Below are 26,298 nucleotides of genomic sequence, written 5' to 3'. Positions count from 1 at the left end.
ATGTTTTAATTGGCATTTTGAACAATTAAAAAGAATCTTATTTTTTCTTCAATTAATTTCACGTTAAGCTTAAGAAAATTACACATGCATAATTACGACTAATAATTGTAGATTGTAATTAAATGTAAAACCATAGCTGTTTTAGATTCTAGGGATTCTAGACATTTTAGGGATGTTAATTCTCTGCAGCTATTTCTTTAAATGATTAATGTTTATTTAGAAATTATTTAACAAATATGATAAAATAAATAAAAGCATTAATAGAATTATAACATATAACAATTAAAAAATTTTTATCATTCTTATAACAGTATCTAGTTGAAACATATTTTAATAGGAAAGTATTATGGAATATAATATCATATTCCAAGATGGACATCATTTCTTTATTGTTGATAATTTTGTTATTTCTTATGTAGTGACCTTAACCTTGTATCGTGTGAATGCCTAATATGTATCAATCGCGGCTGACGAAAACATTATAATTATATTGTCATTTGTGCGCATATCGCTTTTTTTCATTCTTGAATCATATGTTAATTCAGTTTAATGCATCACGCGTATTCTTCGTGCATTACGCAATTGTGCATTATTGATATCTAAGCGTAAAAAGTTGAGTAAGAAGCTAAATAAAAAAATCGAATAACTTTATCTTAGTTGATAATTATGTGGATTTATCATTGTAGTTGTTAAGTAATCGTTAATCGGTTTAACAATTATAGATTCGCAACGGTAATTCCGATTTTATCTATTAACTTTGTATAATTTCTACTTTCTCGTTCGCGTAATAATATGCTGTTTGCGCACAAAATTATCTCTCTGCCAAAAATTCGTTGTGATATATAATACAATTTTATAATTTTTTCACTTTTATTACTATACATTTTTATCCTCACATATTGGTCTTGCATGTTCGACGCGCGTAGACAGATGCGATATCGGGGAAAGCGACTAAGGATCTCCTCCGCCCGATTGAGAGAAAGTCTTTTCCTCTTCCTCTCTCCGCGTGCTATTTTATTTGCTTTATCATTACGCGTTATTCTCACTCATTGATTAGGATGTAACTTTAATTATGGTCTTGGTCACTAATGTCGTAAACATTAATTCTATGATTCGTGATTTTTCTCTTTGATGCGTGAGATAGGAAGATTATTAATAAATGAGATACATCCTGTGTTTGCTATTATAATGATTGATACTAAATAAATTAATTAAACAGTCAATAAATATATGATGCGCAAAGCAATTTTTCAATGTGTTCTTCAATAAAAACTTATTTCTGATTTACAAAAATAAATAGTATAATTTTATCAGACATCATTAAAGAATATTTGATTCACATTGTGTGAAATATTTTATTAAAAATAATAAATGTGCACAAACAGTTAATTCTATAAATCTCTTTAATGTTTTTAGAAAATAAAAAATAATTTTATTTCATTTCTGGCATTGAAAAATATAAAACTTGTATGAAATTTTTCTGAATATTATTTAATTGAACTAAATTACTATATAGATAATTCATCAGTGCTTATTACCTAATCGCGAAATGTATATATTCGCATCATCTCGATGCGGTGTCTTGAGTAATCCTTAGCCTCGTGAAGAATAATAGATCAAGAATATCTCTTCTTAATGCAACATTTCTTTAGTCTTGCAAATAAAGTATAATTATAGGCTATCTTAGTGAGCATGCAATCGACAAACATACTTATTTGTTCTTAGAGGATATGCACTGCTACAATTTGTGCAATGCGCTGGCATGAGTTATAATACATGTATTTCCATAATTGTTTCCTCATGTCGCAATGACCATTTATTGTTGGCGACAGCAAACACAATTGCAATTCATTAAAATCTACACATTTATATAATTATAAAATCATATTTGTCTTGAGAGATTAATTTTTCTATCGATAATTATTATATTTTAAACAATTTATATATCTATTAAATCTGCTTAAAAGATAAGAAAAGAATTTTGAATTATTAAATACAAATTTGAAATAGCTACTTTAAAATTAATTTTTAATTTCGGTTTACTTAGAAATATTACAAATATACATATTTTATATATATATATGATCTCTTGAATAATTCTAAATGTAAATAATATATTTTTTATGGAAAATAATACCGTACAATTTATTATTTTTTCCATAAATATGTAGATATAAATAACATGTGTAAAATGTGATTTCTCTTGTAATTTTTTCTACGACATCATCATCAAAAGATCAATTTGAAACTTGTTGCATTGCCCACGAATATATTTCTGTTTACACTTCAAAGATGAATATTATGACCATTTCAAGCAATCACATTTAGTTACATAATTGGATATAATACATCTGACGATATAATGCAGAATTTAATGCGAATATATTTATACGATTGTTTCATCATTATAAAGATTTAAAAATAAATAATACCCACACAATATATATACAATACACATGTGTATATATATACAAATTCTTGTTTTAATTAGATTTTATAAAATAAAATTAACTTAGCATTATATAAATTTTTAATTAAACTTGAACCATAATTATCAACACATGTTAGAATGAAAGGAAGTTGCTGACACATAGAGTATTTTTTTATAAAATACCAGCTAAGAAAATATTCTCCAATTTATTAAAATATTTGTAGACAAAGAATAAATCGAAAAGAATGCGTGATATTCAAAGATGAAGTTAGATTTAACCTTTGCCATCATAACAGCGATAATATACCTTTCCACAGGCAGAGAGGTTTGTGCGTGCAATCCGAGAGATCACGACATCAAAATTTCTCTCCTTTCACTGCGTACTATTTTTTTCTATCAAAGACGGAAATTGTTTTTCTTCCTTAGAAACAAGTAACGATGGTTTTGCTGTAATCGGCGGGGATGGTGTAATTGCATTAACGATGGAAGTCGAGTGAAATGGGAAATTCCTAATGAAGTGTCGCCGGATCAAGGATGGTAGAATGAACACGGCCAGATTATTCTCGAGTCGCAATTAAAATCTTGGACTTTCTACCAATACCGCATCTTGTGACAATAGTCTTTGTTTCAAAGCATTCCTCAAACTCTCGCTTACTTAATATATATAAGAATCATTATTATTTACTTTAACAAAAACATTATAATAGAATATTTTTTTGAATATATATATTAAAAATTATATATATTAAAAAATATATATATTAAAAATTTCTTTGAAATTTTTACGCTAATTTTACAGCAATAAATAATGATTTAATATCAATCCTTAGGAATTAAAACAGATTTAACGATAAAAAGGCAGAATGTCGTTAAGATTAAGATATTAAAATCCATCTTGTGGTGAATTAAAATTTCACGTTTTTTTTTTGCTCAAAAAAAATGTAAGATTGTCTAAAATTTGATAATAATACATCTATTCTCGCGTTTGTCGCTAATATAAATATAGTTATGATTATAGCTAAAATGTCAATTTTTTTTACTTAGAAGATTTTTGCAACTATAGAGATGAAGATGTTTTAGCTGTTTTATCTACATAAAACATCTTTATTTTCTGATCTTCCAAAAATAGCATTGGTGCTTCTCCTCTCAAGTCACTTTCGTTTTTTTCTTTTCCTTCTCACCTTTCCTTTCGTCATTCGTGGCCGAAACGTGGCATCCCGACGTCATGACGCAGCGTGGATGTTCTTTGTGAGTGAAATGTTCCTCGTAAAGGCTTCAAGGCCGACCAGATGACTTCCTCTCACTTTTCTGCCCGTCCTATACCTCTTCTCTTATGGACCTCGATCGCGAAAGCCACTTTTCTCTCTCTCTCTCTCTCTCTCTCTCTCTCGCTCTTTCTCTCTTTGGTTTCTTCTCGTTTTCTAGCATTCTGTCCACACTCTCTCTCTCGATTTATTGGGCGGTTCATGACTCTCCCATCTTGATCGTCCCAAGGCTGCGTGGCACGCGAGAACAGCCGAAATGGCAGAAATATCAACCTTGTCCGGTAAAATCGAACCGAAGATAAACTTTAAAGTTCAGCGCTCTCGTGCTCACGAACAAATTATACTCGTCTATAGGTCATCTCTTTTGGATCAGCCGCCGATTCGTATCGCAACCTGTTACTTAATGCCTACAATTTTCAGCTTTTAAATAATTCATATTTAAAATCCGGACTACAAGAGACTTGAAAAAAGAATGAAATTAAAATGTACAATGCTAAATGATTCCAATATTTTTTTTATTATGATCCACATTATTGTCGTATCTCGAGACAATTTCTGCATGCTGCGGTTTTGTAAAATATTTCGATAGATGAAAGAAATGCGCATTATAAATGCGATTTATTGTGATTGAATGATGAAACGATCATACTAAACTTTCGGCAGTAATAGGCAATTCAACTTTTCTCTCTCTCTCTCTCTCTCTCTCTCTTTCCTTCTCTCTCGCATAATGCAAGACATAGAAATGCGAGAGTGCATGCACCAAACACCTCCAACATTCCAAGAGTCATGGTAGGAGTTTCTCCAATGGGCACATTCCACGAAGTGTGCATCATTATTCTTTTTTATCATGACCCGAATATTTACAAAATGTGACGAGACAATAAAGGATAAAGATGTGTCCAATAGACGCCGATCAGATTAATTAAAAGTTTATTGTCGGAGTTCTTAAATGTGTTGATTGATACATAAATTATCTTTTTTTAACACAACTAAGAATAACCACATTTTTATTTGCACGTAAACTGAATCTTCGACAGCTATTATATTATATCTATGTTACATTTATATTTCTTTCATAGATTTCAAATTTTGTTAACACTATTTAAAATTTGATATACGCTATTCAAGAAAAGAAAAATTATGTTTAAAAAAATATGATTCCAGATATTAATTTAAATTTACGTTTATATTTTAAACTCGTCACATTTTACATTTCGCATCTTCTCCATATTCAAATAATATAATTAGAGTTTTAATTATAGAATATCGTTTTGTCAAAATATTATATTGCAAAAATAATTGAAAGATAGCCGTGAAATAGAGTCGTTTTCCAGAAACACTTTATTGTCATATTAATTTACATTTATATAATAGATTTAAGTACTTGAGGGATCGCAATGTTTTGCTATATACACATCACTTTGTAGCAAAGAGGAAGACTTTGTTCTTTTTAATTAGCTCCTATTGTAATAATTAATACGGTGATTTGTCAATTTTTTCTTCATCGCTCATATTTTTGATATCATATGGCGAATCATGAACAAGGTCTGTCATTCTTCGAGAAAGACGTAATATCTTTATATGACTTATGTACCCAAAATATATTAAAAATCTTTATATATAGCAATTATGTTATCAAAAATTCGAGTATGCAAAAATTGATCTTTTGCTCGGACATGGCAGCAGCACATTATTCGTTGACGAGATCGTTTTACAAAGATCTTGAACTTTGCAATATAGAAGACGACACAGTTTTTCAACGTAGTTTTTAAGTCGTCGAATTTAATTAATGTGTATTATAAAAAATCTCAACAAGTTTAAACAAGTATCATCACATAAATTGGCGATTGATTTAACCTCTGCGATATGCTTTAGGTTTTACTTGGACTTCTTCCTGTTGAGTCTCTTCGACCTCCTCTTGTACAGTCTTACCTCCTCTTCCTCCAAACCTGCCGCGCCCTGACGTTCTTGTTTCACCACCTGCGCTAGCTTTGCTACGATTATTTGTGCTAGCTCTGAAACATATTATTCAATACATATATAATATGTACTTCATAAAATATATGACAGGTAAAATAATCATTTTTATAAAAATTTACTGTACTTTTGTTTTGAAATAGGAAAACACTTTATACTTAAGATTTAATTAAATATACAATAATTATAAATATTATATAAAATATAAATCTTTTTTTTTATCATACTGCATTACTTTGGTTTTGCTGTTGTATGTTCTGCTGTAGAATGCGTGGTAGCAGTTTCCCGTGAATGACTGCTGGGTCCGGTCTGCGCTCTTCTCCTTTTCAAGGCGGCCAAAAGATCTTCATTTGATCTAAAATTATATTATGCGCATATTTGTTAAAAAACGTCTATATTAGACAACATCTGAAGAGCGAGTATTTCACTGAATAAAAAAAGTTACCTAAAGGGCCTGACACCACCAGCATTACGAAGCTTTTTCGCAGATTCAGTCGTTGTCGTAGGAGCTTCATGTTCTTGACTGTTTTCAAGCTCATCTTCGCTTTCCACGTCATCTTCCTCAGGTACTTGTTCTACCGGTTTCGATGTCGTTGATTGAGTCTAAAGAATGAAAAGAAGAGAGAACAAAAACAAAAAGATTATTTTGCATATTCTATTTTGTGTATTCTTATCAAAACATAAAAATATAAATATCAGATCCAATTTTTAATATAATTATAATTAATTAATCGTGATTTGTTCGCAAATAAAACTATTTACACAATACATTTGTACATTTTATATGTATAACGTTTTATTTTTTTATTTAAGTATTTATATTGCAAATATCTTGTCTTATATCGTTTGTTTTATATATTATATATTGTATATATATATTAAAAATATATATAAAATAAACACAAATAAATATAATCACTATTTCAGATAAATCAGTGCATTAAAATTGATTGAAAATACAGTAGACTCACCGGTGCTACTTTTTTTTTCCCTGCAGTTGCTACATTAGCTCGTCCTCTCGAGGATAAGAGACCACCTAGCCGACTACTTGCCGGTTTTGCCGGTGCTGGTGGCGTCACCGGTGCTGCTACTTCTTCCTCATAATCATATTCCTCTTCGGCTGATCTGCAGACAGCTATTATACAGAGAGCGAAGATTCTGCAAGAAACACGTTACGTATGCAACAGTTCTATTTTTTTATTTTCTAAAATAAGTCCTTAAATTACAAACATGTTAGAAAAGAGATCTTTTCAAAAAGCGCACAAAAATGGAATTAGTTTAAGTATGTAGCACAAAAACTATGTATAAGTGTCGCAAAATTTAGACCCATAAGTATTACAAGAATTACGGAAGAACGTTTTACTAGCTACAGATTGCAGCACGCGATTCAGCATGCAGATTACGTCCTTAGAAAATTATTTTTCTCTTGGTCGAAGAGGAAGGCGTCAGGCTGAAAAATCGTATGAAAACCACTAAACAATCTGTGCTGTTGCGTATTAAAAATATGTTATTCAAGTACGTAGCGCTGCGAAACAAGTTTACTGCGGTTAAATTGACAGGCTACATTTACGAGACGGCAAAATATATGCAAGTCAGATTATTGCCCTGAGAATTCAGAAGCTGGAGCATGCAAGATTAAAAGGTAGGAATTAAAAGAACAGGAGACATTCTTATGCGTTACAGAGAGAGAATTCTCTAGAATTTTTTTCTTACATAATCCACATCTTGATTTTTATGATTTTTAAAGAAATCTTTATTTAAGACTTTACTATTATATTAAAGATTTCTACGCATAATAATTTTACAAATTTTAATCCAATTAAATTTTTATATTTTATTTACATAGTAAGAAGTTTCTTTCACTATTTTGTCAACTTTCTGTAAAAAATAAATTTCTGGACTCCTACACATCTTCCTGCTTATTTGAAGTATACAATTATTCGCAAGGAGACCAAGAGATTGAATTTTTTTTCTGAGACAGACACATCGAACAATTGTTTTCGCGCAAGCAAACGTTTTATGCAGGACACACAAGTAAGAATTCCTAATCGCAGCTTTCGCCAGGATCGAAAAAAGAATCCGAGGACGAAAGATCCTACTTCATGAGAGAGACATGCGCTGCAACGATTATTACGTATGCTCGACGTGGCTCGGCGCGTGTTCGTTCGTTTCGCGTGATAGTAGATCCGTGTACACCAGGTGGATTTTGACCTGTGATATTCACGTACACGAGACTTACTTTCTCTGCTCGTGCAACTCGTACACCGCGCTGTTCGGGATTGGCCGCGCCGTTACGACGGGACATTCATATACGTGAGACGGCTCACAAATGTCAAGAAAACCAGGCCCGAACTCGAGGCCCCGGGTAAGAAAAGAGAGTTGAAGGGAGGGAAGACAAAATTTCGAAGGATCCGCAAAAGTCCGGCGATCCCGATCGATAGATCACCGTAGGAATATCCACGTGCTGGACGATTGCGAAAACGCGAATTCGAAGCACGAATTGGAACGAAAATAATGACGACATTCTAGGGAGGATGACAAAACCATTCGTTATCGTTTGAATGAATATTTTGCAAGAGATATTGTTTCTGTGAAATTATAAATATTTTTTAATAATAATTTCTATACACTTCAAAGTTTCTTGGAAAAAATCAGTAAATTATTCTTTTAAATAATTATCTTTGTGTGAATCGATAAAATTGCACAAATCAAATTTTTTTTGAAGCTTGGCCATATTCAAAATTTTATTCTCTAAATTCATTAAATATAATCACAATAATCGAGTTCAAGATTAATTTACATTACATCCTTCGTGTTTGTAACACATTATGGTTGTGTTTACGCAGCATGACATTAACCACGTGGATCGCACATGTTGCATCCAAGTCATTACTTTATTGAATATAAGTTTTTTATTCGGGAGCAACAATTAAATTCTTTGCTAAACGGAATCCTGAAAAATAAATTATATCCCGCAGATCTCTCTCTCTCTCTCTCTCTCTCTGTATACGCTTGTTGAAAATAACGCATATCATTTATAAAATGTCGTAATAATGTTTTCGATTAATATTTCTATATTATGAATATATTTGCTAGCGCTTAATTAATATTCTGTCTCTGAATATTCTCGCTACATTATGGATAAAAATTCGTCTGTTCTTTAAGACAAAACAGCACGTTCATTGCGTATTATCGCGTGATATCATGCTTTCACTGTTAACAAAGACAACCAACATATTTATAGTCAAAGGTATTAAAATTATCTTCATGTTTGCTTCATCATTAATAAGACACATGTCTCATAAACGTTAAAAGCTACGCGTGTTTTTTTAACTTATACATTGCATCAATAACAATTTCAATTTTGTTATCCTAATCAATCACTTATTTTTTCTTTAATCACTAGATAATAATTAATAAATATAATTTTCATCATATATAGAAGTACAAAATTGTCCTAACGCAGAATACATTTTCTCGTTAACATAGTCTTCTAACGTATGCAAATTTTTATTTATATCTCGGGAATAAAATAATTTATCATACCTGGCCGATTTTCTCGCTTCGCGAAATCACTAGACTTGTTAGAACTTCGCCTTGAAAGGAAGCGATTATTCCATTCGCATTATTCCATCTAAAGGATATCGTTAACATAATGCATGGGCATTTATTGCTTCCGTTATGCATAAGAAATTTCGCCATTATCTCTTTCATTTTTCTTTCTCCCTTCTCTCTCTATCATTTCTTATATTTTATTCTCATCTTTCTCTTTACATATTTTTTCTTTTTAAATAAGTGGAAAAGATTTAGTGTGTGTTTGCCATATAAAAAGTTGAAAATTTTTTGTTAATCAAAATAGAGTCAACATATTTAAAAAAGAAGTTTCTCAATCCTTTCTTATAAAAATTTAAATCAGAAATTGTGTTTGCGAAATATATATTCAAATTTCTTTTGCACAGATTAAAATAACATCATTTTCTTTCTTTCTTTTCTTTATATTTCTTAATCTTTTCTTATCCTTTTAAACATTTTTTTATTTCTTTCTTCTGTATTATAAATTTATATTTAATGCACTTTTATTGCATGCTTAAAGAAACTTGCTTCAGCATATAATAAATATGTTTTTGTTTTATTTTTTTTTGCTAATTTATAATGCAGAAGCAAAGATACTTGATATGCATTATTCGTAAAGATAACACCAAGGAGAGATAACGATTCTCAGACTATACAAATTTCTTGTTTCTCTAGTGTAATGCATATATTAATTGATTTCAGTAATAATCGCTGTTATGCGCTCTCGCTCTCCCGTTACTTTTCTAATCAATTTCCTGGTCAGAACCAGGAAAGAACTCGATCCACTGTAACTGTCCGTTTGCATAACGTGCCTCTCTTTGCATATACCATTATTAATATATACATTATTATACATATACAAATCAAGTATACGACTTGCAACATACTTGAGCATGAATCCGATCGAAATGTTAAATTATTTAATTAAACGCGAGTATGTAGCGTGAAATAACCAATATGAGCAAAGATTTATAAGACATAATGAATAACTTCTTATAAAATTGAAACACTCATTTATGATCTAACCATGGAACGAATTACTTTCAATTCATATGGAAATATTATGTTAAACAATTCGGAATATATTAACTATTGAATAAATCAATCTACATTCGCTATCGAAAATTATCGGCAGCCGCAATTTCCGGCAGGGCAATTTCAATTACAGATATTAAGCCTGAGACAACGAGTGCGCATAGATATACCTTTCAATTGCGAATGTATATACCTGGCCTTGGAATTATTCAGATTGATCACCAGAGGTGATCTGTAATCTATAGATATGATCAGAATTAGTCGGTGTGACAATGCCTGAAATTTTTTCTTGCATCCTTATTTCTTGTTGCACTTTCTGATTATCAGAGAGCATTTGGTATTGTCAAACAACGTCATGATACACGTGATTTGTGTGAATAAATAGATATATCTAAAGTTAGCGGTAAAAAGAGTCTTTTTGCCGCTTATTTCTATTTAATAATACCGCCAAACAGCTGTTCGATTAGAATAATCTATTATTTATGCGCGAGTATAATCATTTGCAGTCACTATCAAAAGAAAGACGTGATTTCGATTATATTTGTTTATTATGGAGTAAGAAAGTGTCGAGTCGTTCAATCCTATAATAAAGTAAGAGTCTATAAACTGCGAAATTTATTTCAAATTAAAGTTGTATCTCTAATATATAAAGTTTATAAAAATTTTATTTTTTATACCGAAACATTCGATTGTCTCGAATGACGCGTACTCACGTGAACAACGTAAGTTTCATGGTGTCGGACGGCCTGTCGTAGAAATTGCGTTGGTTCTGTGGATGTCGTGGTCTTGTTTGGCGGCTGCGACGTGCGGGAAACCACTTATCTGTGGCTGATTATTACCACTGGCGCGAAGAATGGATATTAGGCGACAACAGAATAGAAGGAACCGAAGAAGCACACCACTGTAATCGCGGAGGCTGTGTACTTTGGAGTGCCGAGGCGAGTTTCCCCTTCTCTCTCTATATATGGCACTCTCACTCTGCCAGCAACCACCCGTGCACGATTCGCGATAGCATATGTGTGAGACTGCGATGTATCCTTAATGATACTCGTATACTCACCCCCTCACGTCGTCTGTGTAATACACCATAAATACACGGATTTAGGTTTCGCACGAACCTAAGGAGGCAACGAGTGGCACACGTTACTCGTGTACTTTGTAAGCCCGCTGGGTAATTGGATCCGTTGAATGTATTTTTACAAAAAATGATTTACATACCGTAGTGCGATAAGACATGCATAACTATCGATATGGTCTTTTGTAATTCAAAACTGCAATTTTTTTTTTAATGCGACCACTTGTACCATCTTGTACTACAAGAAAAATAATATTTTTCGAAGAAATTTAAAGAGAGAAAGATCATGATGATGAGAAAGAGTCGGCGATCTCTTGGGCAATGACGCACCTTCTTGCATCGATTGCAGAATATTTTCCATATATGCCGGTGACGAAGCAATGCACATTGCTCGATAAATTGACGCGACGATATTTTCGAAGATATTATTTTCTTTTCTTTCGCAAAAAAAAAAACATATGCAACGTATGCGCTGAGTTTCGATTAAATATTCTGCAAGTCTGAATAACTAATGACTCTGTTTCGATAACGCCACATTTTCCAGTAATTACCTTCGAAATTTAAAATACATTACATTGCTACTAATATATTGCAACAAGAGATATTTTATTTAAACAAATCTGGTATTTCATGCTGATAATATTAATAAAATTTGTGTCAAAAATGTCGAGCTAAAACGTAGCGCTAAATTAATCATTTTTCTTTGAATATCGTTATTAAATAATTAGCCACATAACTCTTTAGAATTAAGATATAAAATTTGTCCTTTGTGAAATCTAGTAAGAATAATTAAATTTTAATCAATTTTTTCGTTCTTTTTGTTTCCTGAGGAAACATCAACTTCTGTCGTATAACTTTTTCTCTCTTTTCATCCCAAAATTTAGGAAATAATCGCATATCATATTTTCCTCACGTATACTTTTTTTCGCCGTTCCCCTGTATTTCTTTCCTTATCATTTTCAATATCTTGATTGTCCGCGCCAGTACACACACGCGTTTCGCGAAATTTATGCCTCTGGCATTCGCGACTCGTCTTCGCCCAGCACGATGTAAATTCAAATTCCAATGGTCGTGCTGGTCTGTTGATAGCACGGAAAAGATATTGTCCAGCGAGCAATAGGAACAGATCAATTGTGATCGAAAGAGATGCGCGATCGCATTCGGTCAATCGATATTCGCAAAATGTGACTCGATTATTCATCTTCTGTCCTGATACGCGACGATATTTAGACGACCTCGACGGCTCTTTAGGATGCAGGAGGATTGCTCTAAGAGACAACGTGTCTTAGATCGGATCAGCAGTGAAAGTAAAGGCACAGACTTCTACAGCACAAGATACTGTAGGCGAGAATACCATGGTATCCTGCTGCCGTTGAATCCTACGGCCATATCATCTTTTGTCGCAGCGTCGCGCGGAAAAAATCAACGATTAATAAATCTTGACGATCGTAAAGATCGAAGCAATCTCCCTTTCGTTCGTTCTGCTGAATTTTTTAAAACATTTATTACCCAGAAAATAATATATGCGCATCAAAATTTTACTTAAAAAGTTTAAGTTTTAGGTTTGCCAACAAATTTGCCATTAAGATAAAAGACAGCGGACTCAACTTGTTTAATAGAGTTTAGAATTTTAAGATCTGTGGAATGATATTGAAAAAAGAAAGAAAAGTGGAGAAACACTTTATACGGATACTGCTTATGTAAAAATCAAAATATTTTGAATTTTCTGTTATGTAATTTATTAACTCGTCAATCCACTTTCTTTGAAAACAAATTAATTCTCTAATACAAGCAATATTATCAATGTCTTTTTGCACTTGGATTAAAATCTTTTTTTACATTATAATTAAATAAATAAAATATATATTTAAATATATAATTATTTTATATATATTTAAATATATATAAAATATATAATTAAATTATAATACAAGAGTAAACTAAAATTGAATATTGGAAAAAGGAAAATAGAGAGAGAAATGAGAATAGGAAAGAGAAAGCACATATTAATCTCAAAAAGGATAGATATTCATAAAAGAAGAAAGCGCTTGCTCAAACGAATTTCACATCAATTTGTAATCTCTCGTAATCGATTCTTTTGTTCTCTCTTACAAGGAGATAAATAAAATATTCGGCTAGGCGCCATATCGAGATCGATCTGCGCTAAAGGAAAGTTTCTGTTGACATGCCTGATTGACAGATATATTGATCGGAGTCGCCCGGGGGCTTATTAAAGGGAGCGGTTGGCGCCTCAGATCGTTCATCTTGGTTCTATCTATCCATCCGATCGAATCGTCGAACCATCGACACTTCACTTTTATATTAAGATTCAATTTCTTCGACAAACACCAATTTGATACGCGTTTATTTTCGCGGATTATTCTTCCACTCTACTTACTTTTCTAGAAATTCATTAATGTTATTTAATTCACATGTAAATTTAATGAAAATTTATGGAGATTTCGGATATATCGGCGAAAAATCATATCGCCATTTTTCTTTCGATATATTTGGAAATTTATGAAAATAGTAAATTAATGAAAATAAAATTAAAGTTTAGTAAAGTTTAGCAAAAAGTGTTAATAAAAAAATTATTAATTCTTTTTTTATTCATTTATTGATTCGGTTTGTTTAATTTATTTGTTTACTACTTTGCATTATCTTGACTCGCCTATTCATTGGCGGAATATTTTAGTCCTTTCAGAAATTAAATACTTTTTCTTTTTCAACAAGATGATAAAATAGAACTCTTCCAAATCAATATGAAACATATATCGATTTCCGTGTGATATTTGTGCTGTCATCTACCGCCTGTCTGCTTAAGAAAATACGCCCTGAAATATTTCTTATTCGTGTAATTAAAATTTTATAATAAAATATGCAACCCTTTTGTTCTGAATAATAAAAAAAAAACGCGTTAATACTTTTACTTATTTTTACAATTTTTACAATTTTCAAATTAGATATAAAAGCTACATTATAATGAGTATGAAGATCTGCCTTATCAAATGTAGTTTTTGTAAGCATAATTTTACATATATGTACAATATATGTATAATATGTTATTCAGATATGATCTTTGTTAACTTAATTATTTATAGGAATTTTTTATCAAAATTAATTTAATCAAGATTTTTTATCTCTAACGGAATTAAATTGTATTAATTTAGAAACCTTTTCAGAACTGTACAAATAAAGAAAAAATGTATTAAAATTTGATCATAATACCATTTTTATCGATTTTTCTTAATATAGATTTGCTACATAATAATTATGCTAACTAAAATAATTGTTGTTTTAACGTTCACATTCTCATTTTAATACGCTTTACTGTGTTTAATCATTTTTATTTGCTTATGTTTTGATTTCTTTTTCTTTTGAAAATTAAAGTAAAACTTAAAATATTCTATTTTTATTTCACAATGTGATTCACAAAAACTGAACGCTAGTAGAATTTTCGAAAAACTTTCTTTGGAAATTTATACGCGGTTATTATAAACAATATATTTAATCTTTGGAAGAAAAAGGTGATTTTTAGTGATAAGCAAATTAAAAACATTAACAACATTTGCCTATTAATTTATATATTACAATATATATTTATTATATATTTATATATTTATATTTATTAATTTATTTATAAATATATATTTATTATATATTATTAATTATAAATATATATTTATATTTATTATATATTTATATATATATTACATTATATTATCATTTTTATACTATACGCAAGGAAATAAAAGTGTATGCTAGAAACGAAATGAAACGTTCGACTTTAAAAATTAAAGGGAGATGCGGTCCTTACTCGAGAACTCGAGCGGTGGCGCCCTCGGTGAGCGCGTGCAGTACGAGAGGTCGCGCGCATTCCGAGTCAGCGTTCGGCGGCAGCGGCGTACGCACGACGCGCGTGGGGGCTGTCACTTGTTGCGTTGCCGTTCGGTCCAGCGTCTGTCTCGTTCTCTCCGCGAGTTCACATCACGTTGCCGGTCGACGCGCGATTTCTCTCTTTATTCGAAACGCAAAGATTTTGAGTCGAGCAAAGACGTGCTTCAAATTTCAATGTGCATATAGTGCGGTGATTAGTGAACGTCGGAGTGAAGTTGGTCCTTTTATCTCGTCGGCGCGCGGCCCAAGAATCTATCCGGTGCAACGGTATCGTTCACTTCTCTCGCCGACGCCGATCTCAGCGAAAAATTATGGTGAGTGCGACACAGAAAGATTGAATTTCGTGGCAGTAAGAGATCGTAGGCCGGATTCAATTTAAATGTAATCTCTTGCGCGCGTTTCTCGTGCAAGTTTAAAATTGACACGTGACGCGCGCTAATTTGATTTACACAAGTTTGATTTTATCCGAACTGTGATATATATACAACATTAGTTAGTTAATTTATCTTTTTCTTGTAACATTTGCCTTTTTTATTCATAGAATTTTCAAACAGTTTCAAAACAGTTTTTTCAATATCCAATGATTATTTTTGAAATATTTTTATGATTGAAAAATAATTTTTTAATCTCTTTTATTCTTTGCTCTCACACATGTATCGATATATAATTCTAACCCGAGAAACTTATAAAAACATATATACCAATGCCATTACCGTAATAACGGAAGAATTATTATTATTATAAAAATAAGTCTTTCTTATTGTTAGTGTTATTATTAACTGACTTGGCTTTTTTTAATTCTTAATACAATAGTCTTATTTAAAAATTATACAGTCAGTTATTTTTAAGAGACCTTGCTTTGTAATAATACACACGACGGTATCTGTTTGACAACAATTATTATCTCTTATATAATTGACGCGCGCGCAAAAGAGAGAAAGAGAAAGAGAAAGAGAGAGATGCTCGCCTGCCGCGAGTTTCGATTTATGAGAGACAAAGTGCGTAAATTCGCGTACACGTGCATTTATAACAGCACTCCTCTGTAGTTGGCAAACCTTAGTGGAATCCTTATGCCTCTCTCGGATATCCTCAGACAGAGATAATCGCGCAATAAAGGGGATTCTTCGTCTTCACGAACCCGAGCTACGTGCTGCTTTTTTCAACTCGCAAAAAAAAACAAAAAAAAACGTACTGTTCTCGCGCGCTAAAAGATGCACTCGCGTCACTGTCCCTTCTGCATCTTGTTCAACTTTATCTATATTGTTCCACCGTACACATTTGCGTATTCCACCTCCATTTCACTTTTTGCTCCGTCTTTCTTTGTCTCCTCCTTGTCCGCTTCTCGCATGAGCAATCCGAAGCTGTGACTAACGTTGCGCGTTCGCTGCGGGAAAAATCTTAATTTCCGCTGTGCGTACACACGTTATAAATGTTGTTCCGTGGCGGTCGTTTTCATTCGTTTATAGATTGTTTGAACAACCTAATGTTGACTTTTATCTCAGCAAAAATTTGACATGCAGGTGAGCGTAAGTTATCGTAAGATTTCAATATTTTAGTTTTGAATAACTTTGTACATAATTAATATTTGACAAAGTGAAAGTCTGCTCAAACGAAAAATTGTTTGATTATATAAAAAATTAGTTTTTTTTTTTAATTTGTGAAAATTTTTTTATTGCTCATAAATAATTAATGTGTCTCGATATATTTATTAAGGAAAGTTATAGTCCAAATTCATTATCATCATCGATAAGTGACAACTAAAGATTTTTAAAAAGTTTAAAAATCCTTTTGCTCTTTTTCTCTCCTTCTCTTTTAATTAGAATTTAAATATAGAATGTATTATATAACAGATAAATATAAAAATTACAATATACATGTCAGATGCTGTGCCCCTAAATCTCTGCGCCCATGTTTCTCCTTAGACGCGAATAGTGTAACCATACTCCTTGATTTCTCCCTCTTTTCCTCTTCACCTTTCTCTTCGCTTATTTTTTTCTTTCCTCTTCTTCTTCTCTCTCTCTCTCTCTCTCTCTCTCTCTCTCTCTCTATTCATATTTTTTTCTTTCTTCTTTTGAGAGAATCATAAGAGAAAAGATAGTAATCTCTTAATTTAAAATGGCTCCATTACATTATCAATTTAGTAATTTTTTAATATTATTATCTGTTCATATAATATGTATTATGCGGAGATTCTGCAAAATTCATACTTATAAAATTGATATTTATAGAAATAATATAACATTTTTCATCTTCTCTCTCTCTCGTTTCGTACATTCTCCTCTCTTTCTCTTATTCTTTGCATGACAGTCCGTGTACGCGAATAAAACCTTCTCTCGGAAACCAGTTTTCAGCTGTTAACTTCTAGTTTCACCGCGCGATATACAGATACATTACTCACTTACGCTTACACCTCGATATTTTCTTCTGGTATTGCACTCGCGTTGCATTTAGGCTAGAGCATGTCGATCGATGAATTCGTGCAGATCACACTGAAAGACAGGAGGACGTTGTAAATTTACGGCAATTCTTTGTATTTTATTTCGTGCGCTTTAATGCCATTTTCTTTACAAGTTCTCTCACCGTCTTTTCCTTGGAACAAAATTTACCTTTTTCTCCCGTAGCGAAGCTTTAATAGATGAGCGCGCGAGTACTACATAATGTGTTGATTATGCAGCGATTTGTCACGTTAGATATAATGATTAATTCAATGCGTAAAAGTGCGGTTCTCTTTGACGATCGGAAGATCATCAATTTTCATACGTATTTCTAATTATTAAGCAAAGCAATCATTTTCGCATATTGATTTTTTTTTCTTTTTTTATTATCTCTGACATAAACCTCAGAGGAGGATCTATGGAGGATCTCATAAAAAAATCTATGAAGGATCTCATAAAAAATTCCCATTAACGAAGAAGTAATTTGAAGTATGGAAAGATGGAAATTAGAATTCTTGCAAAATCTTCCGCATTGCATGAGAATGTCCGTCAACGATCATTAATCGATCTGAATGTAATAAATCGAGACGTACTGATGTTCGGAGAAAAGATCGTTGCCCGGCTGCTAGAAATAATTTTCTCCCTCAATGAAAGGCGAAGGGCACGCGTGTCTGTACGAAAATAGGCGGATGTGAGACGGACCGACGGTTTATGTTCACAAATTCATTCACGGGAGCGAGATAAAATGATGACACGAGGGCAGGAAGAGACTTGGGAAAGGGAGAGAGATCTGATCGCGAGTTTAAGGCTCGACCGTTAAACGTCGGTCGTTTTCACTCTTTGAGTTTGATCATGAGTTGAGACGTTGAGATGCGATTGTAAATCGTTCGAAAATTTGCGATACGCGTAGTCCATTTCGATATTGGATATCCTATTTATGAATTAATTACCTTAATCTGTAAATAATTGCACTACAAGCGTTACATTTATGAAACGAGTCATTTTTCTTTGAAAATTAAAATTCGATTATTAATCGCCTTGTACAATTTTGATATTTAGGTGATACTAGATAAAAAATGTATCGTTTTTAAATTCATGTAAGAATATAGCCTTATCTCAAATCTTGCAATACATTTTAAGAAATAAACAGTGTAAAATTAATTCTATATGCTCGTGTGAAACAAATTAAATTAACAAAGCAAATTACAATGCAATTTAAAATTGATTTCTAGTTTTTCCCCATGTCTTTCTTTATTTTTATCAATTTTATAATATTATTATATATTTATAAAAATTTTGAGAAAGTATTTTATTTTTTTAAATAAATGTGATATTTTTTTTGCGCGCATACATAAGTGTATATAAACGCAATAATGCTGCAACCATTTTTATTTTCAAAATAAATGTTTCGGGTGGAAAAGTGCATTCTTTAGAGCGCGTTTTTTTCTGGATTGCCTGGAATTTCTTTCAAGAAAATCTCAGCGGAGGCAGATGGTGGCAGATGGTCGGCTACTGGATCAGGTCAGATCTCGCGAACAAAGAGTATTCGATCCTGCCGATGTGAGAGGCGATTCCACACGGGAACGCATTCCTCGGTCAGGATTGGGGGGCCAATATGCACACAAGTGCAACGAAACACGAGGCAGTTCAAGTGTGTAACAGAGTCCTCCAATCGGCACTTTGTAGCAGAGAAGTTGTTGTTTGCTCGCGATCTATTTACAAGCGTATTAATTTTCGTCCTTCATCCTTCCGCATTCATTCTCGGATTACCTTGATTGAAACGTCATTGACGATTACATCATTGTAGATCTAGATATGTATAAAAAATTTTTTTTATACAAAGATTTAAATACAGAACGCGCTCTGTGTCCTTGAGTCTTTAATACTATCGATACGTGTTTCTGCACAGTGCTCGCATTTGTCGTAAAATTTTGTACGAATATAATAGTCGGCATTCATATCCTATACATTCAGCGCTAAATATAATTCTTTGATTGATGAAATGTGCGATTGTCATATAAGACGAATAATATTCTGATTGGAATTCAGATGAATCAGATAATCTATAAAATAATTAATACGAGCCATCGAGCTTTTTTTAAAACATGTTTTTTGAATATATAGCTAAAAGTTTTGCATATAGCCAATATTTATTTATCTATTTTTTGCAATAAAACATATTGAAGTAAATATGACAAATAACTGATATATTGCATTTTCATTGCAGTCTATTTTATTGAATTTTAACAATTAAATTTAATATATTTATACTTTATCATTTGCTCTAATAAGTATCCAATAGAAAACTAATTTGCGCTATCAATTTGCACTTTCTTTTCTACTTGAATATTTATCGGAAAATTAATAAAATCTAGCGATATATATTTTTAATTACCGAAATTTATTGCAATTATTAAATTGAATATAAACAAAATGAATAATTATGTTTTTCTATTCAATAATCAGTTGATTGTCAAATTTACAGTTAATTTTACCATAAACCTCTATATCCTAAGACAAAAGAATATATACACGAGTTTGAGAAAACTATAAATGCAGTAATATTGAATCACAAAGAGAATATTCTCTCGCAATTCATTGCCTTTAATTGCGATCATTATCCGCGATTTATATGACGTCAATTGTAGAAACAATTATAAAACCAATAAAAAACAGGATAGAAATAGAATTAGAGCAATTAAGAATAACTTAATCTATACATGTGATTGATATAATATTACTTCTCATTGATCCCTTATATAATGATTACGAAATTCTTATTACATTTTTAATTACGTAATGTTAAAAAAAAATAAAAATAGAAAAAGGTAAAAGAGAGAATAGAATTATTAAATTATTTGTACATAATAATAATAATCCATTTTCTGACACAAGTAAAAAGATTTACCAATTCTCAAAGTTTTTACTTGACAAAAAACATTAGTTGCAAGGTAAATTGTTTATAAAATTATTCTCTTTTTACATTTTTTTATGCTTATAAAGTACAATCGATAAAATCTCGTAAGTGGGAGCTAAAATTTGCAGTGCCAAAAATTTGCATAAATATACAACAGATGCGCATTTGGCATTGCGAATGAGAGGGAGAGGAAGGAGACGGATAAAAAGTCAGGTCTCTTTGGAGTAATTATGTGTTTTAAATTCATAAATATTTATGAGAGTCCCGTCTAGAGATAACCGTCTAGGTATCCCGTTCCAAATTGTCGCTTCGAGCGGTGGATCTCCTTTATTCAAAAAAAAAAAAAAGATCGAGAAAGTAAATGTATCCCGAACATACTACAGCGCTGATTTAATAATTTAGTGCTTAACATTATGAATCAGTATATAAGAGAACGTTCAATCAAATTAATTACGCCACAGTCATAAATAAATATTATTCGATGCAATAATTATGTTTTATAAGTGATTCTTATAATAATTCTTATATATGTATATGTGTGTCTATTAAGTGATATTCAGAAATAAAATTAAAATTTATTTCCTATTTATCAAGGGATTTATTAATAATTGTTATTGTTGTGAAATTTAATGAAATATATTTAATGAAATAATTACTTTTTATAACGCGTATGATATAGGAGCGGGATCTTTGGTACGATTACCGTATATAGATTAAAGATTCAAAGAGCAGTTTTTCTCATTTATTGCTTTTGTGTATTCTTCTTTATCGACTATCTCTTTCTTTTCTTCTCGTACTCACGTTCTCTACTCACGTTTATCGACAGTAGGAATGCTTGATATTTCTTGCATATAAACAACTGTGTCACCATGTATGTACAATTGAACACGGAAATTATTAAATCTTAGGCATTTAAATAAATATAATTATAATAATTATGAAAACTATGTATATTTTTGAAAATCCATTACAAAATATAAGATATATATTTAGAGTCATTTTATCAAATCTCTCGCGCATAATGCAGAATTTAGAAATAAGCATATTTTACTTTTAATTCAAGTAAATAATAATAACGTACATCGGTGTAATATAACAAATGTTTGTCAACATTGCACGGATAGTATATGATATGTAATTCAAGTCACTCGGTATATGAATCTTTTTTTTTGATGATTGCGAATTTTTTCTTCATATATATTTTTACATTCGTAATAAGACACCACCAGTGTCCCCCGGTATCGAAACTTGGTTGCATTCTCGATGTTTCTTGCACAAGTAGTCGTTTACCTTGCAACTCAAATGCTATATTTCATCAATAAATCATGATTGCGCGGCCAATGAAAAGAAAAAAAAAAAAACCTGAAGAGACAAGAAATATGAAATAAAAATCCCCGAGATTACGCGGAAAATCATTGTAAAAAGATTCGACAGAAGAAACGAAAATTGGAGAACGCGAAGGTTGAGCAACGGGGGGCGAGACTCGGGGGAACGCTCGCGATCGATGTACGCTTGATTGAGCCTGTGCAAAAAAGAAATTCATCTCTCGATCGAAGGAGAAGGTCTTGGAAGATCGAAAGGTCATCTCGCAAGAAACGTCTCGAGACTCTCTTTAACTCCTAGCAGCGAGTTTCGTATTGGATACGCTATCCCTACATAGTTTGCGGATCACAAGTGATATCATGATCATTTTTGTTTGTTGCGCGATAAAGGGAATTTGAAATACGCGAAATATTTTCTTATGCAGACGTAAAAGAATATCCAGTCATAATCATTACTTTTGTATATTTTATTATTTTTATTTACTTTAGATTATTCTCGAGGAAATAAAAATTCGCAGATAATAGAAACATGTTTCGTGATATGAGCGAATTAATGTATATTCTAAGGCAATTTGATTTCTTTCTCGATTTCAGGAATATAATTTTCAGAAGATGTGAATAGTCGTTGGCGTAGTTCACGTAGAGAATATACGTCTATAAATCAGAGGTAAATACTGTTCTATAGAATTGAGATAATACGAGAGCTCGCGATATCTAGCGTCGTGGTAATTCTCAGTGCGCACGCAAGGTGCTTTAATTAAAATTCCATTTGCTTGTTCAGTTTGATAGGAATTTTTCACGAGCCCAAGTGTTCCTAGATTACGGAAGCTCTAAACGCTTTTCTGTCATTATTGAACGTTTAATTCCGAACATATTCACATAAGTTCACTTCAACGTTGAATGAATAATGTTTACAGAAAGATTATTCACATTCAATTGTGCTACAATGACACTATAATATTATGCGAGTAAAGTTTTATAGAGTAACAAAATTAAATTGATGATTGTAGACTTGCTTCTTAAAAACTAATTATTATGACAATGAGTCTGATAATAATCATACATGTTAAAATGATGTATGTGTTTATCAGAAGATTAAAATATTCATATTATCCATTATCCATTACTCATTTAATTAAAAATAATAATAATTAAATTCATACTTATATATATATATATATATATATATATATATATATATATATATATACATACCGTTGATTTTTCATGTTAATTGGTGCACAAAAGAAATTTATTGTTTTTTATTAATTAAAAAAAAAATATGTTTTTAGTATTTTAATGAGGGGGGATCAAGGTATTGCTTTCTAGACATGAAAAATATATTCAAGCAAATGATAACCTGATTAATAGAAATAACGAAACGAAAAATAATGAAAGAATTTGATATCGCTATGAGAATCACTGCGGCTTCCCGCCAATATGTATCATATGTGTCATAGGTAAATACATGCATACCTGTAATTCGTTATCAGCGTTAACACGCAACTCGCTCACAAATATTTCAGTCTCTGCTCTCGCGTGCGAGAGAAAGAGTTCGCGAACACACTCCGCTTCTCCCGCTCTCGTGTTTGCCTCGGCCAGTTCTCGTCCATTCTCTCTCCTCATTATTCCCTACCTTCATCTCGCTCTTTTTCACATCCTTAGTCTTCTCCATCTCCCCCCATCGTTTCTTCTCTCTTTCTCTCGTACTCTACGTACATTATATGAACAACTCGTCGTCAGTCAGCACAGAGACATCGTTGCCGGCGCCTCGTTTATCTCGCTCCCTCTTTTTTTCTTCCTCCCATTTTTTTCATTTTCTCTCGTCGTTTCGTTTCCTCTCCCTCCTTGTCTTTGTTTAGCTCTTCTTCTCTCGGTATTGCGTTATCGTATCCTCCAGAACTAGCGCCTATTTCAGAATTTTATTTAAACATTCTCATCCGCGCGCACAACATTCTCTCCGCTCCGCTTCGAAATCCTTCTTTATCCTTTTTGCGAAGGGAAGAAAAAAATGCTGCGAAAAATTGTGCGTCGTTTGTTATCGTGTGACAGTGATAGTGCGCTCGTGTCTGAGGTGTGGCAACGATAAGAGCTCCCTTCCACGTTTGTGATAAAGTGTTAATCCGTCGCGTAGGGATACGAAGATTGACGAAACGAAATTTTCGCGACTTTTCCCGGCACTCGCGTGTATTCGATAATAACGGATTCATAAATGCATGTATGCACGCTTCTTTCAGCAAGAATTGCACTTGCTGCAAAAAACTGCAGCGCCGTTTGTTCTGTTCTTTCATGTCGCGAAAAGTTCTGCACAGAGTCTGCGCTTCATCCTTTATTCCCTTATTTTCCGTTTCGCATCACGACTTATATGATTTCATAAATAAATTGCAAAAAGTGCGCGCAAATATCTATTATATTTGACAAAATTCTTTCGCCCTGACGCCCTTTTCATGGTATATGCATTTCTACGCATACATGAGCAGCTACTGCGAACAATAGATGTTGACTAGTCGTAAACGGATAAAGTGTAAGTTTGTATTTTACTTGCTCGCAAATCACATCTGCCTGTGCGAATCGTGCGAATTCTTATCTCGCTCCTGTTTCGCGCATTCGTCGTGTCGAATAATATCGATGCGATATCATCGATCTTCGCGTAGGTAGCCGCGCGATCTTTCAATAATATTACGAGGATTATCGCCTACCTACTTGTCGAGCAATTACCGCATGCAGAATCGCATCGATGTGACAGCAGCATCATTGACGATGACGATTAAATTTAGGAATGATCAACGCACAGATTAATATCATGCGCGACCATGTCATGCACGATCATCGAGTGTCGTTATTATCGTATTAGCAAGGATCGAGCAAGCGATGTTCGTTAATCCGTTAAACGGATTTTGCGCTGACAACTTTACCATTCATCCTGCGCTCTCGAAACCGAGATACACATGTATCTAATCTTAATAATTGTCTGTGTGATTGTTTCTATCGTCTAAAGTCTGAGTCATTGAATATGACGCGAAATAATATTTGCTACAACATGAATAATTTACTTGTAGATTTGATTAGCAGTTATAATACGCAATCATTTCGTCAAAACATTATTAAAAAGCTTTTGTCTTTTATAATAATTAAAACATTATATTTAATATTAATCAATCATTATTTATCAATCTGAAATATTTATACATTTTTTAATTTAGATTTAAATTACTTTGAAGAGGTATAAAAATTATTGAAAATCTTAATAATTTCTCGGCACTACATTTTTTGAGCAGCAACACAGGATATATTTTCATATAGTGATAAAATAAAAATTCCGCGTCAATTAATTTGTCTTTTTAATTTTTTCTCGACATTATTAGCTTGATTGTATTATTGATTGAAATTATTGCAAAAATTAATTTAATCAATCTCAGAATAATTGCTTATTTCAGATATTATATTGTCATCGACTACATAATATTTTCAATATCTCGTTCGATAATTTATAGAATATCATTCATATTCATAATCTAATACACGATGTATGTGCTAAACTCATCTTCGCGGAAACTTTGAGGTTGTCTGTCCGCTTTTCAAAGGAACCGACGTGCCCTCGATGATTATCTTGAAGCAAACGCTCTTTACGTTAGCATGCAAGCACATTGCGCACTTGCGCTCAGTCCGCTGACTCGTTAGATATATGCGCATCGAAACTGCGCATCATTAATAGAAGAAAAAATATATAAAATTTCCACAAAATTTAGTGTGCTGGAAATTTCAGATGCTGTTGAATAGAAAAGAATTGTTGATGTCGAGATGCAAAAATTTAATGCAAAAGAAAATAAATCAATTTCATCTTTCCAATTTACAAATTTAAATGTTAATTTTTAATACTTAATTTTTGCCGTCTTTGTTTTGGGCAAAGTAATTTTTGAAATGGGAATATCGGAAAATTTCTATTAAATCTATTTGCGTGTCTATAAAGAAGATATCGTTAAAATTAGTACTTTATTCTCAACATTGATTATGAACTTACAAACGACGGAAATGACTTTCGGATATATCTTGAATTTCGCATTATGTAAACCACCACCAATGATCGGCAAATTCCAAAGGCCACTTTATATAGAATTGTCGTTTCGCGATGCTATCCAATGACCGATAACGAGATAACGAGTATCGTGATAATTGGCGAGATACGTGTCTGTTAATTACTGGCTTTGTTCTTCGGTTGCGTTTATTTCTGCTTCGATCGTGCGCTTGACTGTCACGCATCTCAGCTTGCCGTTCTTCGCCGTTGATGATCAGATGAGACGTAGATAAAGGACGATGACGTTTCCGCATAATTATCGCGTTATTCTCGCATATACTACTTGCCGTCGTTAT

At 32.2% G+C, this 26,298-nt stretch overlaps 2 protein-coding genes across 3 annotated transcripts in view; one reads left to right on the top strand and one right to left on the bottom strand.

Annotated features, from left to right (window-relative positions):
• Positions 1-5,014: 5,014 nt before the first annotated feature.
• On the bottom strand, positions 5,015-11,225 carry LOC126853229 (uncharacterized). The gene is made up of 5 exons (XM_050598823.1): positions 10,995-11,225; positions 6,645-6,831; positions 6,119-6,276; positions 5,909-6,028; positions 5,015-5,711 (listed from the first exon to the last, which is right to left on the bottom strand). The coding sequence occupies exons 1-5, from the start codon at positions 11,012-11,014 to the stop codon at positions 5,549-5,551; spliced, it is 648 nt and encodes a 215-aa protein (XP_050454780.1). The 5' UTR covers positions 11,015-11,225; the 3' UTR covers positions 5,015-5,548.
• Positions 11,226-15,264: 4,039 nt separating this feature from the next.
• LOC126853198 (uncharacterized) overlaps positions 15,265-26,298 on the top strand; it is a 167,802-nt gene continuing 156,768 nt past the window's right edge. Inside the window, exon 1 of one of the 2 annotated variants that reach the window (XM_050598751.1) lies at positions 15,265-15,567. The gene's annotated coding sequence lies outside the window, so the exon portion shown is untranslated. The remainder of the gene's footprint in view (positions 15,568-26,298) is intronic. The other variant, XM_050598752.1, reaches the window with a different exon arrangement.

The sequence above is a fragment of the Cataglyphis hispanica genome, chromosome 11 (assembly GCF_021464435.1).
Source record: "Cataglyphis hispanica isolate Lineage 1 chromosome 11, ULB_Chis1_1.0, whole genome shotgun sequence".
NCBI lineage: Eukaryota > Metazoa > Arthropoda > Insecta > Hymenoptera > Formicidae > Cataglyphis > Cataglyphis hispanica.
This window is presented reverse-complemented; position numbering and strand designations above follow the sequence as displayed.